Source organism: Aedes aegypti, chromosome 1, assembly GCF_002204515.2.
Source record: "Aedes aegypti strain LVP_AGWG chromosome 1, AaegL5.0 Primary Assembly, whole genome shotgun sequence".
Classification (NCBI taxonomy): domain Eukaryota; kingdom Metazoa; phylum Arthropoda; class Insecta; order Diptera; family Culicidae; genus Aedes; species Aedes aegypti.
In genome coordinates, this window is record NC_035107.1 from 207,142,507 (window position 1) to 207,157,198 (window position 14,692).

The 14,692-nt window shown below is 38.8% G+C and overlaps 1 protein-coding gene across 13 annotated transcripts in view; it reads right to left on the reverse strand.

The window, feature by feature from the left end:
• LOC5572572 (forkhead box protein N2) overlaps positions 1-4,817 on the reverse strand; it is a 65,698-nt gene extending 60,881 nt beyond the window's left edge. The window contains exons 1-2 of one of the 13 annotated variants that reach the window (XM_021857361.1): positions 4,723-4,817; positions 3,298-3,510 (exon numbers count right to left, since the gene is read on the reverse strand). Coding sequence is in view for 1 of the 13 variants with exons in the window: in XM_001654047.2 (XP_001654097.2) it covers positions 3,298-3,357 (60 nt within the window). In the remaining 12 variants the exon portion in view is untranslated. The other 12 variants (XM_021857359.1, XM_021857355.1, XM_021857352.1 and 9 more) reach the window with 12 other exon arrangements.
• Between the last annotated feature and the right edge of the window lie 9,875 nt (positions 4,818-14,692).

A 14,692-nucleotide genomic window follows, 5' to 3' on the forward strand; every position in this document is an offset into this window, starting at 1 on the left:
GCTTTCAAAGCGTCTAGCAATTCGAAGCTGCACGGCATAAAAGTTTAGATTAGCCAAAATGCAAATTCAAAAGAACTGTAAAATTGGAACAATACAGCAGCATTATTTTGCAGGTTCTGCCATTTCAACTTCTCCGCTAGATACATAACGTATACGTGAAATTCAGAATAATCCAAGTGAGTACTCAGCCGCACATGGAATTTCATAACTTATGAGAGTCAAGCCCATTTTTTCATTTGGTCAAATTGTACGCAACGATTATCCCATATACTTGGATCTTCATCTACACGATACCTTTCCAGAGATATGTTCAACCGCAGTTGTGACTTTGCATTGCTGATGGTTTTGTCATCAGCCTCAAATGCACACTTCGTGACAACGAGTCTTTCTTAATGTGTTTCCTTGTACTTCACATTATTTCTTCAAACTAATAATCATGGTTAAATTTCCCCTTCTTTCAGTTAACTTTACTTGTTTTAGGGCCAATTTATTCACCATAATTAAGCTGTAAACCACGTTATCCATATAGTTAAACTAGGTTTAAGGCGTAAGCGGTGGTGAAGAAACCGTTTATTAGACAAATATTTCAAGCACCAAAATAAACGTTTTATGAGAGAAAAAATAATATTTCGTTTAATTATGCCAAATGGCCGTTATGCCAAATGGCTATTATGCCAAATGACCATTATGCCAAATGACATTATGCCAAACGGCATTATGCCAAATGGCTTTATGCCAAATGGGGTAGAGCCGTAATGACCATTGACTTAATGAGAAAAATGATTTCATCGTAGTAATCCACGGCATGTCAATGAAAAATAATACCTCCACTATTGGTACACTGTTCCTTTAGTTGCGGTATATTTTTAATTTGTGTTCCTATAGTTGCGGTATCCGTTGTTTTCTTATGGGATCCTCTACTATAGGAACACTTTACCGCAACTATTGGTACAAACAAGAACAGTTTTAAAAAATATAGTGATTTTCATCAGTTTTCAAGCAATTTGGACGCTCTTTTCAACTATTCCGTGTATCAACAAGCCAATACGTCGATTGCCAGTGTTGTTTCTGTGGCTAATGCAATAAAATCAGTGAAAAAGCAGCGAAACGCAACTACCGCAACTATAGGAACACCCACAACTAAGGGAACACTTACCCTATCACATTTTATTACAAAAAAAAAACACTCAATTGCGAACAATAATGAGTCACTTTTTAAAGTTCCTTCAACAAGAGCCATGGTTGCTCTACTCGAGAATGATTAACAATTATGTACTGCTTCCCTTGCTCCCTCATCCTTCCTCACCAGTGCGCAGAACTATATCATTTGCGAAAACATCTAACCACCTTCGTTTGGACGAAACGAGTCTCCATTAGTAACCTAACAATACAAACGGCGAGGCATAGTCAAAATTCGAAAGAGCACGTGCTTTTTCGCTAAGTTCGAAGCACCGCCCGGCATGCCGGCATTAGTCTGACGACTAATACATAAGCCCCCAGCCAGAGACCTCGCGAAACCACGATGAGAGGAGACCCAGACCGGCTGCCCGTAGAAGCATAACTGTCCCATATGGAAATTGAGAAAATAACGCTCAAAGTTTGAAGTTTGTCTTTTCATACAAATCAAAACCAACAATAGAAAAGTCCAAAATGTAAACAAATCGGGGTTCTGTTGATTTTTGTATATAAGAGCCTTTTTTTTTACTGAAGCAAACAAAAAGACGATTTCGTTTTATTTGCATAACAAATAACGTTTGACGACAATGTCAACTCTATTGAATCATACATATCTTGATGAGAAACTCACGTAGCATCTATGTTATGTACGGTGATGACAAATGGATTCAACAAATCACATATTTAATCGACCATTAGGCTGATACAAATATTAATTTCCTTTAATGCAAATATTAATTTTCTTTTATACAAATATTGATTTGTTTTATGTCAAGGGGGGGGGGGGGGGGGGGGGGCTTCAAAAACTCAAAAATTTTGAAGGGGAGAAAAAAAAGATTTATCATTATTTTGACATCAGTTAGGATTTTTAGGGTAAAAACCAGGTAAAATAATGATCCAGATGACGATTGGAAAAAGTTTAACAACAATCGTTAAAAATAAAATATCGAAAAAATAACTTTTTTTTCATTTTTATTTTTTTGTTCCTTATTTGTTTTCATCCCCCCCCCTTGTACCTTCCAAGTGGTCTCGGACATAAAAGAAAATTAATATTTGTATCAGCCTTATTGAATCTTCTCTTGCTTTCAAGATGCACATGCACACATAACACTATTCTACGCATGCATTTTCATATTTTATAATCGATTTTGAATGATTTTAAAAAATCAACAACTTAAAATGCTGAAAAAATTATCGGGAATCAACATGTTAAATTTGATTTATTGTTCGACAAAACAAGATTGCCTTTTTGTCGTTGTTTGCTTTTTGGCGTTTGGTCTTTTCAATTGTTGGTCTTTAAATATTCATATATATCTAGTACATTTCTGCATGTCAGTTTCATTGAGCAATACCGCACAGATTACTCAATTAGCGTTTACTGTTCAGTAAATCATTTGAAGTTGAACATTATTCACGTTTTGCTGTTGCTATTTGGGTTGAAAATTCATATAGAGTTTGTATGCTCTATGCGAAGTGAAGTATGAATGTTTGATCATAAAAGGTCGATCGAAAATCCATATGGGACAGTTATGCTTTTCTGGGCAGTACAGCGAGAGCGAGAGTGTTGTTGCTGAAGACGGGGATGGCAGTAGGCAGAGAGAGGATAGGCAAAAATAGCTAAAACTCTTCGTGGCCAAAGAAGCGACGACGATGAACGAACCGAGTTGGCCTTGAACTTCATTTCGTTCAAATGTGGAGTTGCCGGCATGCTTGGATGGGAAAGAGACTAGGAATAAATAGAACAAAAGACATGTTTTCCTCGGGAGCGAGGATCAGAGGGGTAGCAGCTCTGAACAAGTGCAAATAATAATAAACGAGGGGTACGAATAGGGGAAGGGGTTCCGGTCGAATGGATGCAATATTTATATGGAAGAGACATCTGCTCTTGTTGGATCTGAATGCAGCTGTCGCAGAGGGTTTCAAGCTGCAGTGTAGCCCTTTTAATTTTAGCGGATCCCGTGAGCATGTGCTCGCGGAAATAATTACGCTATTGAACAGTATGTGAAAGTCCTTTATATATAATGAACGAAAACATCTGACAACGTGGGGTCTTTAAATTGTCGACTTAAGTATGTAGTACTTATGATAACGAAAGGTGAACTGACAAAGAGCGACACTTACATTGTACTTGTTGAGTAACACGTCGTGGAATCCATTGCTCATTTCCTCTAACTCGAACATTTTCTCAGCACTCCAGATCTTAACAATCACACTTTCAAAATAAATTAATTCACACTTTTGTTAGGATGGGTATTGTATTCTAGTTGGAATACCCTTTTTATGTTTCCGCCTGTAGGATTTTTGCACGTTCTGCCTCTTTTTCGCTCATTAGCTCTGCAAACAATCACAATATTATTACTATTCTTTTCAGTGATCTTCTCTTTCTCACTCTTGGATCACACAACGCACTCAAGGCAAAAACAGTGAACAAAAAAACGATTCACGTTTCCCGGGAAGCAGCGGGAAGAACAAGAACAGAAATCGTGTGCTACTACGGTTGCCTAGTTACTACAAACGGCCTGCTAGATGACTGGTGAACACTGCGAGGATGATGAAGAATCAACGTAGCAAAACACAGGATTCAAATTTGATCTGGAATCACTCGCTCCTAGACACGATCGTTTAACCGCTCCCGAGTGATAATCCCTTTCGACACACGATGTTAGCAAAACACTTATCACTAGTGCAATGTGCAGTTACAGAGGATCGTTTCAGAAACAAGGCGGGTGCAAACTGCAATCTCAAAATCTAGCAGCAGGGACACACTCGGAACTCTCGCGCGCGCCTTACACACTTCATACGACGTTCCACTCTCGTACTCAACTAAACTCCAACAGTGCGACGTAGAACCAGTTCAGCCTCCCCCAGCAGTAGTAAAAACGATCCGGGCCAGAGGCCATACACCCTACAGTCTACGCACGTCGCACACTTCTGCACAGACCGGCGCCTCGATGGTATGCGTCGCACACAGTGGAAATTTTCAAAGTACTCCTCACTGGTTGGTTTCCGCTCGACAGTCACTCACATGTTTCCCCTAGTGTGCGTGTTCGTGAGTGCCACCTCGCGCCTGGATTGTACAATTTCCTTGTTTGTTCCCGTTTTCACCGGATTTCACATGCCACTATGAATCAGATTCGTAACAATTTTCTCCCATTCAACTTTATTTCACCAGAAGCGCAAAATATTGCATTATCAATCACGCTTTCGGTCAAGTTTCACATTTACCGCCAAAATTGGATCCCTTCATAAAGTACTCCTTTTCAATGGTGAGATCCCACACTGGAGCTGTCAAAGAACACTGACATTGATGTCGGTGGGGAGACAATGCAACTAACTTTTAAAATGGCGTCGGAAGGTTCCCACTCAACGTCTGTCGGAATACCGGCAATCGAAAGTTTCCTTACGATTACAGCACTAAATCGCAATAAAACACAAACGAATCAAAAATGAGCCACTTTATTCGTTAGCAAACCGTACCGGAAACCACAAATCCGTAAGAAACCGTACCAAATCGGGACAGGAAATAATTTGCGAGGGAAAACTGACAAACTGAATTACGACACTCCGGAGCGCTGCGAATGTGAAACACTTCTGGTGTGAGTTCCGTGCATGACCGCCCGGCAAACTCAAACCGCAACTGGACGGACAGAGACAGAAACTTCACAATCACAGGTCCGTTTTGTTTGTATACAAACGCGTAGTTATTTCCAGCGTCGTTTGGTTGTGTGGGTAGCGTGTGGCCTCTCGCCGTCGCCGGTTCCGCGGAATCAAAACCCGGCGCCGCGAGTGAGTGCATCTTTGAAATGTGGCCACAGGGTGTTCCGAAAGAAGTATTTTTGAAAAAAAAAATAATAATAATTAACCCTTCACTGAAACAAGCGTTGCAGTAATGAGAACCATGAACGTGTTTTAAAATTGACTATTCCAACCACCATGATAGCTCAATGAACGCTTTTTATTTGCGTTTTGTTCCCTCTCAATCCAACCGCGTCGATAGCTGAGCGGCTAGCGTTCGCGCTTGGCAATCGCCAGATCCTCGGTTCGATTCTGGTCTGCTGCAAGTTTTTAACCGTGATGTAGTAATTTTTACTATACAAATGGTGCCATGGTAAAATTGAATGCACAAAATATTCTAAATAAATGCGAATTTAGTCTCAAATCAAGTGGCGTTGTGTATTTAATTTAACCCTCTGATATAGTATTTTCAACCGCAACGCTGTTCTCAGTGTTCAGTCGTCGCGCGGTTCGCCACTGTTAGGGCGCTGCCATAGTAAACGCGTCATGCGACGCGTCCGCATGTGCGAGCCCGCAAAGCAGAATATCAACAACAGGAAATCCTTTGATCGCATCGCGTTCGCGGACGCAGACGCGTTACTATGGCCGCACCGTTAGAACCACCACGCTGAAGCTGTGTACGATAAGTGAGGTTTTTTCACCACTGTTGTACAAAATACAACAGCGCGTCGACTGAAATGTTAAGTTATGCGAGATTTATTAAAATAATTTTACGAAAACATGTTTTACTGCAATCTCTCAAGTTTCCCACAACACATATCCGTCATGTGTTCTTCGACCTTTTGTCCCTTCGACGTTTTGTCTTTCGACCTTCTGTCCTTTCGACCTTTTGTCTTGCAACACTTTTCAACTTTTCAAGGCTGTATATATAACAGGAACTGTTCATATGATATGAATTAATTAAAAGCAATTGGGTGTCCTAATCATCACATTTAGAATACAATATGGACTATATTTCACCAACATTTGGCTTTTGAGTTGGGAGGAAAGAAAAATGTTCATATATCTAGACACTTGCAATAGACAGTGCTACTTACTTAAAGTTAACAATCAAAATTTTTACAAATACAGCAATACTTTTATCACAGTCGTGCTTTTATCATATAATAATAACATGCTTATGCAAAACTGCCATATAAATTGAGCGAACATTGTTTTCCCCACTTTGTGCACTTTGAAAATTTGCTCGAAAGTCTATTTGTGAATAAAAAACAATACAATATTCTAAACAAATTCCTCTGGAAACACAGTGAATTTTCTGGGTCATGCTTAACACACACTTTAATTATTTCACCGATCTCAGCAAAACAAATCTCCGAGAACCCAACAGCTGAAAATTCAGTAATGTTCAATGCCGACTCTCGGTACTTATTTTACCGAGATTTCGGAAATTCAAATCCTTTATCTGGATCTCAGCAAAAGTTACTTTGGTAAACGAAAGATATTCGGTAAACGTTTACCGAGATCTCGGTAAAAGCTTTACCGAGAATCGACAAATCATTACCGAGATACAAGCTGTTTTTCCGTTCCTGTTGATCGCGTGCGTTGAGATATTCCGGTGGATAGGGACGCCGTGGACAGGCCGTTTTTTATGGTTGAATTCTCACTTGCTTTCCTTTTATGTAACAATTCCGCTCCAGGAATGGATCGAATCAAGTTCAATTTACTTAAGGTCCCTGACGTCGCAAAGAGGCGCCTATTGCACTCGTTTAATCACTTTCTGGAGTGTAACATTGTACCCGATGACTGGAGGCAGGTCAGAGTAATAGCTATCCAAAAATCCGGGGAACCCGCGTCGATCTATAAGGCTGATACAAATATTAATTTTCTTTTATGTCCGAGACCACTTGGAAGGTACGAGGGGGGGGGGGATAAAAATAAATAAGGAAAAAAAATTAAAAATGAAAAAAAAGTTATTTTTTCGAATTTTTATTTTTAACGATAGTTGTTAAACTTAAAATTAAAAAAACCTAACTGATGTCAAAAAAATGATGAATCTTTTTTTTCTCCCCTTCAAAATTTTCGGATTTTTGAAGGAGGGGGGAGGGGGGGGGGTGACATAAAAGAAAATTAATATTTGTATCAGCCTAATTTGTACCGTCCAATGGATCATTGAAGGTAGTTTTTGCAAGTGCTCACTGCATCAAAACAAAGGCGCCACTGTATATGGGATTTAACATTGTGATAGCATTGCTGTTCTGTCAAACACACACGGCTACGGTGGCGCTATCTATGCTTTCCATAGCGGCCGTTTTGGTTATTTTAATGGTCTATTGCGATGTTGTCGTGTTATTCGCAAGTTGTTAGAGAAAATGATTCTCTTTCGACTGGATAAATGGGTTCAATCGAATTGCATGCTGTCAGATACGCAGTTTGGTTTTCTCAGAGCCAAAGGAACGAACGACACAGAGAAACAGACGTAACACTTAGAACAAATCGCGATCAAAATCATAGTCGCGATAACATGTGCGCCCAATGGGTCAACAGGTTTCGCTGCGGTTGGTCGATTGCCCACCTACCGTATATTTGAATCGTTCATTAAAAAGGTGGTCGATGAACATCGATGAGAGTGTGACTGTCTTGCGCTGCTTTTTTTTTCAGAAATTCAACTTGCTTTTGCCCAAAAGAAACAGATGGGTTCAGTGTTTTTGGATATTAAGGGTGCTTTTGAGTTTGTGTTGATGTCCTTTCAGACAAATTTCACATAAGTGGCACTTCATCAATTTTGAACAATGTTTGTACAAATTGTTGACCGAGAAGCATATGAGTTTTACTCATGGCAACCTGACAGTTTCACGACTTAGCTACATGGGTCTCCCCCAGGGCTCATATCTGAGTCCCCTTCTTTATAATTTTTATGTGAGAGACATTGATGACTGTCTCATGGAAAATTGCTCGTTAACTTGCAGATCACTGTGTTGTTTCTGTTACAGGACCAACAGCAGCCGAACTACAAGAACCCTTACAAGATACTCTGGAAAATTTGTCTACTTGGGCCTTAAAGCATGGTATCGAATTCCGTACGGAGAAAACTGAGATGGTTTTCTTTTCAAAGTCTGTTCTAAAGTGTCTTCTAAATATTTCGGGGTCGGGTTTGACGCCAAATGCAAATGGGGGAAACACATCTGACACAGAAATGCCAAAAACGAATGGTGGGGAGCCCATTCGGAAGATCTGATCAAGCTGTACCAAACAACCATCTTGTCGGTCTTAGAGTACGGTAGCTTTTGTTTTCAATCCGCGGCGAAAACACATATGCTGAAGATACAGCGGATTCAGTACCGTTGTCTTCGCATCGCGCTAGGCTGCATGAACTAGACTCACACAATGAGTTTAGAGGTACTTGCAGAAGTACCGTAAAATCGGGTGTAATTGATCAGAAGGGTGAAATTGATCATCGTATCACACGATTTTATTTATTCGTAATGAAGCACAACTATCAATGTAAGCTACAGTAAATGTACGTTGCTTGTCGTAACTATTGTAGAATTGTGTGTTGTGAAGTTTTTTGCGTTAAAGAATGTTTATTACTATGAAAATAACGTAAAATTTCATAATCATGCACGGTGCAGTATTGAAAAATAGCTATGAACTTCTATTCATAAGCATGGATTTGAACATGGTGTAAACCTGAAAGTTTGTGAGGATGCTTGAGATATATCCCCAAACCAGATTTTATCACCAAAACTCATACCAATTAGCTCATATGGTTGAAATAGTTGAATTTCTGTTAGATATCATTGAATTCCTTAGGAAAATGCATACATTTAGGCGTTTTCCGCGTAATTCTTGAAATTTAACTATTTGTTATTTATATAAATATTGCATTGTTAAGAATTTTACAAGCATATTCGGATTCAGGAAGCTCAAAATTAATCATATAGATTTGTTTTGGAAACTAACAATAATGGCATTGACAAGTGATCAATTTCACCCCGAAATGAAATCCTCTGATTTTTTATTTTAGAGGTATTTGTTAACACTAAAATGACATTTGTTAGAAAATATCGGTACATAAGTCGATGAGGCTCACATTCGTACTTGTTTTCCTGCATTTAGTTGTTTGGTATTGTTAACTTTATAGAAAACAGACTAGAAAAACCGTGCAAAATAATCAATTTAACCCGAAATCACGGTACAGCCCCTGACAGATCGTTTTGCGGAGTAAACACTCAGGTTTCTGATCCGTTGTGAGATTCTCAATCTATTGGTTATTGAAAACTTCGAAAAGTTGCTTGAACATAACCCTCAAACTCGTTTCATGAGTGTGTACTACTGGTACATGACGCTGGAGGTCAGCTCATCTTCGGTAACCACTAATCATTACAGCTTCCTAGTCTTTGACTGTTCCTCTGTGGTATTTTATTTGTCCATAAAGCAAGATATCCATGGTATACCAGATCACTTTCGCTCAAAGTTTATCCCTCCCATTTTTGCAAGTAAATTCGGGCATGTCAGCGAAAACCGACAGTTCTTCCACTGATGGGTCAAACATTGATGGTTTCGGTGTTTACAACGTTTTTTTCATGGCGCCTTCTTCATGCTTCAAAAGCCATGTACAGTATATGTTGCTGAGCTAGCAGCTATACATTACACCTTAAAGTACATCAGTAACTGATTTGTTCTCTTCCCAAACGAGCACTTCTTCATTTTTCCGACAGTCTAAGCTCTCTGGAGGCTGTTGGGTCAATGAAGCCGGTGAAGCACTCAGCGTACTTCCTGAATGGAATACGCCAAACATTGGGTGCTTTATCAAATCGTTCTTTCACTATTACCCCAGCCTGGGCCTCTTCACATTGCTCCATTCCGGGTGGACTATCTGGCTAAGGTAGGCGCTGAAGAAGGCGATGTTTACGAGTGTCAAATCACCTTCGATGATTTTTTTGCATTTTCTCGTCGGGAGACCTTGATCATAAATGGAGAGACGGAGAAATGGGTAGTTGGCTGCATTCCATATTTCCACAGATGTCGAAAAAAACCATGGTTTAAGGGGTAGGACATGAGCCGTGATTCCATTCGTGGTTTATGTCCAATCACTATTCGTTAAACGCGCATACCCACCGTATTGGCCTCTCAGAAAGCAATCTCTGTGTTTGCAACATGGCTTACCAGGATATCGAACATGTTGTATGGGGATGCGGTGGGCATTGTAGCATCAGATCTGAGATAACTGAAACTCTCCGGATCCTAGGAAAACAACAGAAACCTGTTAGTGAAGTGTTGGCGGGCTTGATTTGGAATATATGAATTTTATCTACCTGTTTTTGAAGCGTATCATTATCCGAGTTTGATTGTCGTTCGTTCCCTGTCTTTCATTTTCGCCGTCAAATTGTCTTCTTCTCGTCGTATCTCCCACAAATCGTTTCTGTTTAGTTTCGTTACAGATCTGGCCATCCTGTCCTATCAAGGTTCATTAGCTTAGTAGTCTAAGCAGCTTAAGAAATTCCGAAAAATCCTTTTCTTTCCTGTTGTATAAATGTATTCCCTAACATTGAAACTTTCCCCAACTAACATAGTTTTTTAAATAAATATAAATTTTGAAATGTAAATATTTAATAACGTAAAAAAAAAGAAAAATTTTCGGCTCTGCTATGCCCTACGGCGCCCGAGCTTGCCAAATAAACGAGATAAGTGAAAAAAAAAATTAGGAATTCAACTAAGTGCTCAATTCAACTAAATTATTTAGGGACTAAGAAAGGGGGAAAAAGAACACGAAAGAACTAAAAGTAAGTGGATGTGGGGCCAGAGTGGATTGATAGTAATGTATTTGTTCTTTCAGGAATTTTTCAATGCGCGAAATATACATTAAGAAATCGGCATCTCGTGGTCTTCGTTTCTTATCCCTTATCATTGATTGTTAAATCAACAGTCAGCTGACTTAAGCCATTTTAGGCCATTTTAAGCCATTTTGAGTCAATTTTATCCGTTTTAAGTCGTTTTAAGCTATTTTAAGCCATTTCAAGAACGGCTTTCTAAGCAATTTAAAGCCATTTAAACCATATTAGGCCGTTTAAAGTCGTTTTGAGCCGTTTTAAGCCATTATAAGCTTTTTTAAGCCATTTACGACCGTTTTACGCCCTTTTTTAGCCGTTCTATGCCTTTTTTAGCAGTTTCAAGCCGTTCTAAGCCATTTTAAGCCATTTTTAGCCGTTTCAAGCTATTTTGAGCTGTTTTAAGCGATTTTTAGGCAGTTTCAAACCGTGTTAAGCCATTTATAGCCGTTTTTTTTTGCTATTTTGAGCCGTTTTAAGCCGTTTTGAGCTATTTCAAGCCGTTTTAAACCATTTTAAGCAATTTTAAGCCGTTTTAGGCCGTTTTGAGCTGTTTTAAGCCATTTTAAGCCATTTTTAACCGTTTTAAGCCGATTTGAGCCGTTTTAAGCCATTTTAGGTCATTTTAAGCCATTATAGGCCGTTTAAAGCCGTTTTAAGCCATTTTGAGCCGTTTTGAGCCGATTTAAGTCATTTTTGGCCGTTTTTAGCCGTCCTAAGCCGTTTTGAACCATTTTTTTTTAGCAGTTTTAAGCAGAGGCGTCCCGTGATGAATTTGATTACCTGTGGACTGACTCGCACAAACCGTTTATTTTGAATTATAAATACGAATTTTTCAATTGATTTTTTAAAATGTACTTCAGCTTAAAATGTAATTTCTTATTATTAACACCTTAGCCGTTTTAAGCCGTTTTGAGCTATTTCAAGCCGTTTTAAACCATTTTAAACCATTTTAAGCAATTTTAAGCCGTTTTGAGCTGTTTTAAGCCATTTTAAGCCATTTTTAACCGTTTTAAGCCGATTTGAGCCGTTTTAAGCCATTTTAGGTCATTTTAAGCCATTATAGGCCGTTTAAAGCCATTTTGAGCCGTTTTGAGCCGATTTAAGTCATTTTTGGCCGTTTTTAGCCGTCCTAAGCCGTTTTGAACCATTTTTTTTTAGCAGTTTTAAGCAGAGGCGTCCCGTGATGAATTTGATTACCTGTGCACTGACTCGCACAAACCGTTTATTTTGAATTATAAATATGAATTTTTCAATTGATTTTTTAAAATGTATTTCAGCTTAAAATGTAATTTCTTATTATTAACACCTTAGAATGTAATTTCCAATACTGTATGCAATCTGGAAGTGCTTGGAAGCTATTATATTTGTTGCTCATTGGACGTATTTTTGTTTGTTTTCTTCGTTTCAATCACTAGTTGTAAGTTTAAGAATTTTGGATGATTCCTTATATAGTGTTCTCAGCAAAATTCTCAAAATTTCGCTGATCCAAGGCTATGAAAGAAAAATTTTGCGTATTAATCGCGGTCCCATAGTTCGATCATATTTGACATAAAAATGTATATTTACAGTAAAAATGACCTTTATATGCGTAAATTTCAAGCATTTTTCATATTTCGCGAACTGAGATAATAAGTTTAATATCATATTATCAATGCAAAATTTAAAGCAAGAAGAAAGACGTTTAACATGAAACTAAACGATTAGCACATTTTTATATGAAACTCGGATTACAAATAAATAAACCATTCTTATGAGCAAAAATCTGAACTTTTCTGAGATTATCATATAAACCTTCAGAATTCAACTATTTACGCGTCATTTTCCAAGTTTCGCGATGAAGGATAAATTCCGTGGATTTCGTGGCTTTCGCGAAATTCCGAATCTCCATTATTCCTAACGTTGTTATTCTATATAATAATTCGTATTATTTACAGCTTGTCAATTGTATCACGATATCTTAGCTTTTTGACGATGTCCAGCGCTGGTACGTCTCCATGTATACTTTTGTTGATACATCAAAGCTTTTAAGTGAAATGATGACTGACTGTTGAACGCTGAAACCCACTTTACGCCCACCGCAATTTATCAGTTGTCGGTCTGTTGAGCAAGAAAAGCTATATTCACTCATAGTTTATAAATCAATTCAAAGCCACATAAATTTGGTTTGTATAATTGACTGTTTAACGATAAACTTGCGACGATCGACGCGCCACCATATTTCATATAACGGAGGTTATTAGAACTAACTTGGAGGTGATGTTTTGGAGGTTATTTGGCAATTTGGAGGTTAAAATCACCTCCAAACACTAGCGATTTTGCGGTGGGATTTTGACGTTTGATCACGAATAAGATAAAACATAATCAGTTTGGCCAATATGTTTATAACATCTAGTTTTGGTTCCAATCAATATTGCGCGACACCTGGAAGCTCTATGCAACATATTGCTGTGTGCATTTGAAATGCAAATATCGAATGCGGGAACAACAAATGCGGTAATATCACAGACAAACAGACGTAACACTTAGAACAAATCGCGATCAAAATCATAGTCGCGAGAACATGTACGCCCAATGCTAAATCCGCGGTGTTTGGCCGATGGGCCAACAGGTGGCAGTAGTGTGTAAACGTCAAACACGAACAAAAACGATGCGAGCGCTGCGGGTGGTGGATTGGTCACCTACTATATATTTGAATCGACCGTTAAAAATGTGGTCGATGGACATCGATGAGAGTGTGACGTCTGTTTGTCTCTGGTAATATTTTCAACAAGGAAGGCGAAGTCAAAATTTGATTTTCTTTGCTAGGTTGGCGGTGATATGCATCATGGTTGCTAAGTATCCTTTGGTTACTTTGTGTTACCGCATTTGAAGCTCAGATTTGCACTGGATTTGCACTGGATTTGCACGTCAAACGCAAACAGCAATACATACACACAAATCATGTATGGCGTTGACGCTTTCTCTTCCAACAGCAGACGTCGTGACGCCAGTTGCGCGCGCTTTCTCAATTCTTGCAAACCAATGCGAGCGTCATGGGCAATTTCTCTCTCGGGTGCACAAATTGGAGTGAACCAGATTTTACCTATACAACGCCACTGTTGCTCTAGAAATGCCAATACAAATGCACATTCCTGCTGTGTCCATACACGCTATTTTCGTGCACAAGAAAGAGTGCACGACTGAAATGAACATTCTCTGAAATACGATGGAGACGCATGGAAGTTTGTCTTTTTGCTTTGCTGTTTTCGCTTGCTGGTTGAGCAAGACCATGGGGAGAGAATCAAATGGTTCGTTCACTGAAGGCGATGCACCAATGGATCATTGAATGTAGTTTTTGTCAGAGCTCACCGCATCAAAACAAAGGCGCCACTGTATATGGGATTTAACATTGTGACAGCATTGCTGTTCTGTCAAACACACAAGGCTACGGTGGCGCTATCTATGCTTTACATAGCGGCCGTTTTGGTTATTTTAATGATCCATTGAAGGTGAAGAAATCAAACAACAATTTTAAGTAACTACACATTATGAATGTTGGAAGTATTGAGAATTATTATATATATTTAATTTGTTAGTTTGAAATCTTTGACTGTGCAGTGCACCAAGTGCACCTTAGGACGAGACGCCACTGGTTTTAAGCCATTTTGAGCCGTTTTACACGGTGGTTTGCGAATACCCTTTAATTGGTAAAAAATTACCTATTATCGAATAGCAGTCATATCTGTCGAAACATGGGGGAATTTCACAATTATTCCATGACAAAAGGTCGAAAGGACAAAAGGTTGAAAGACAAAAGGTCGAAAGGACAACAGTTCGAAGAACAAAAATGAAGGGACAAAAGGTCGAAAATGTTTTTTCAAAGAAGGAAAAATTTCCCATCAAGCCAATCATTTTCGACCTTTTGTGCTTTCGACCTTTTGTCTTTTCGACCTTTTGTCTTTCGACCT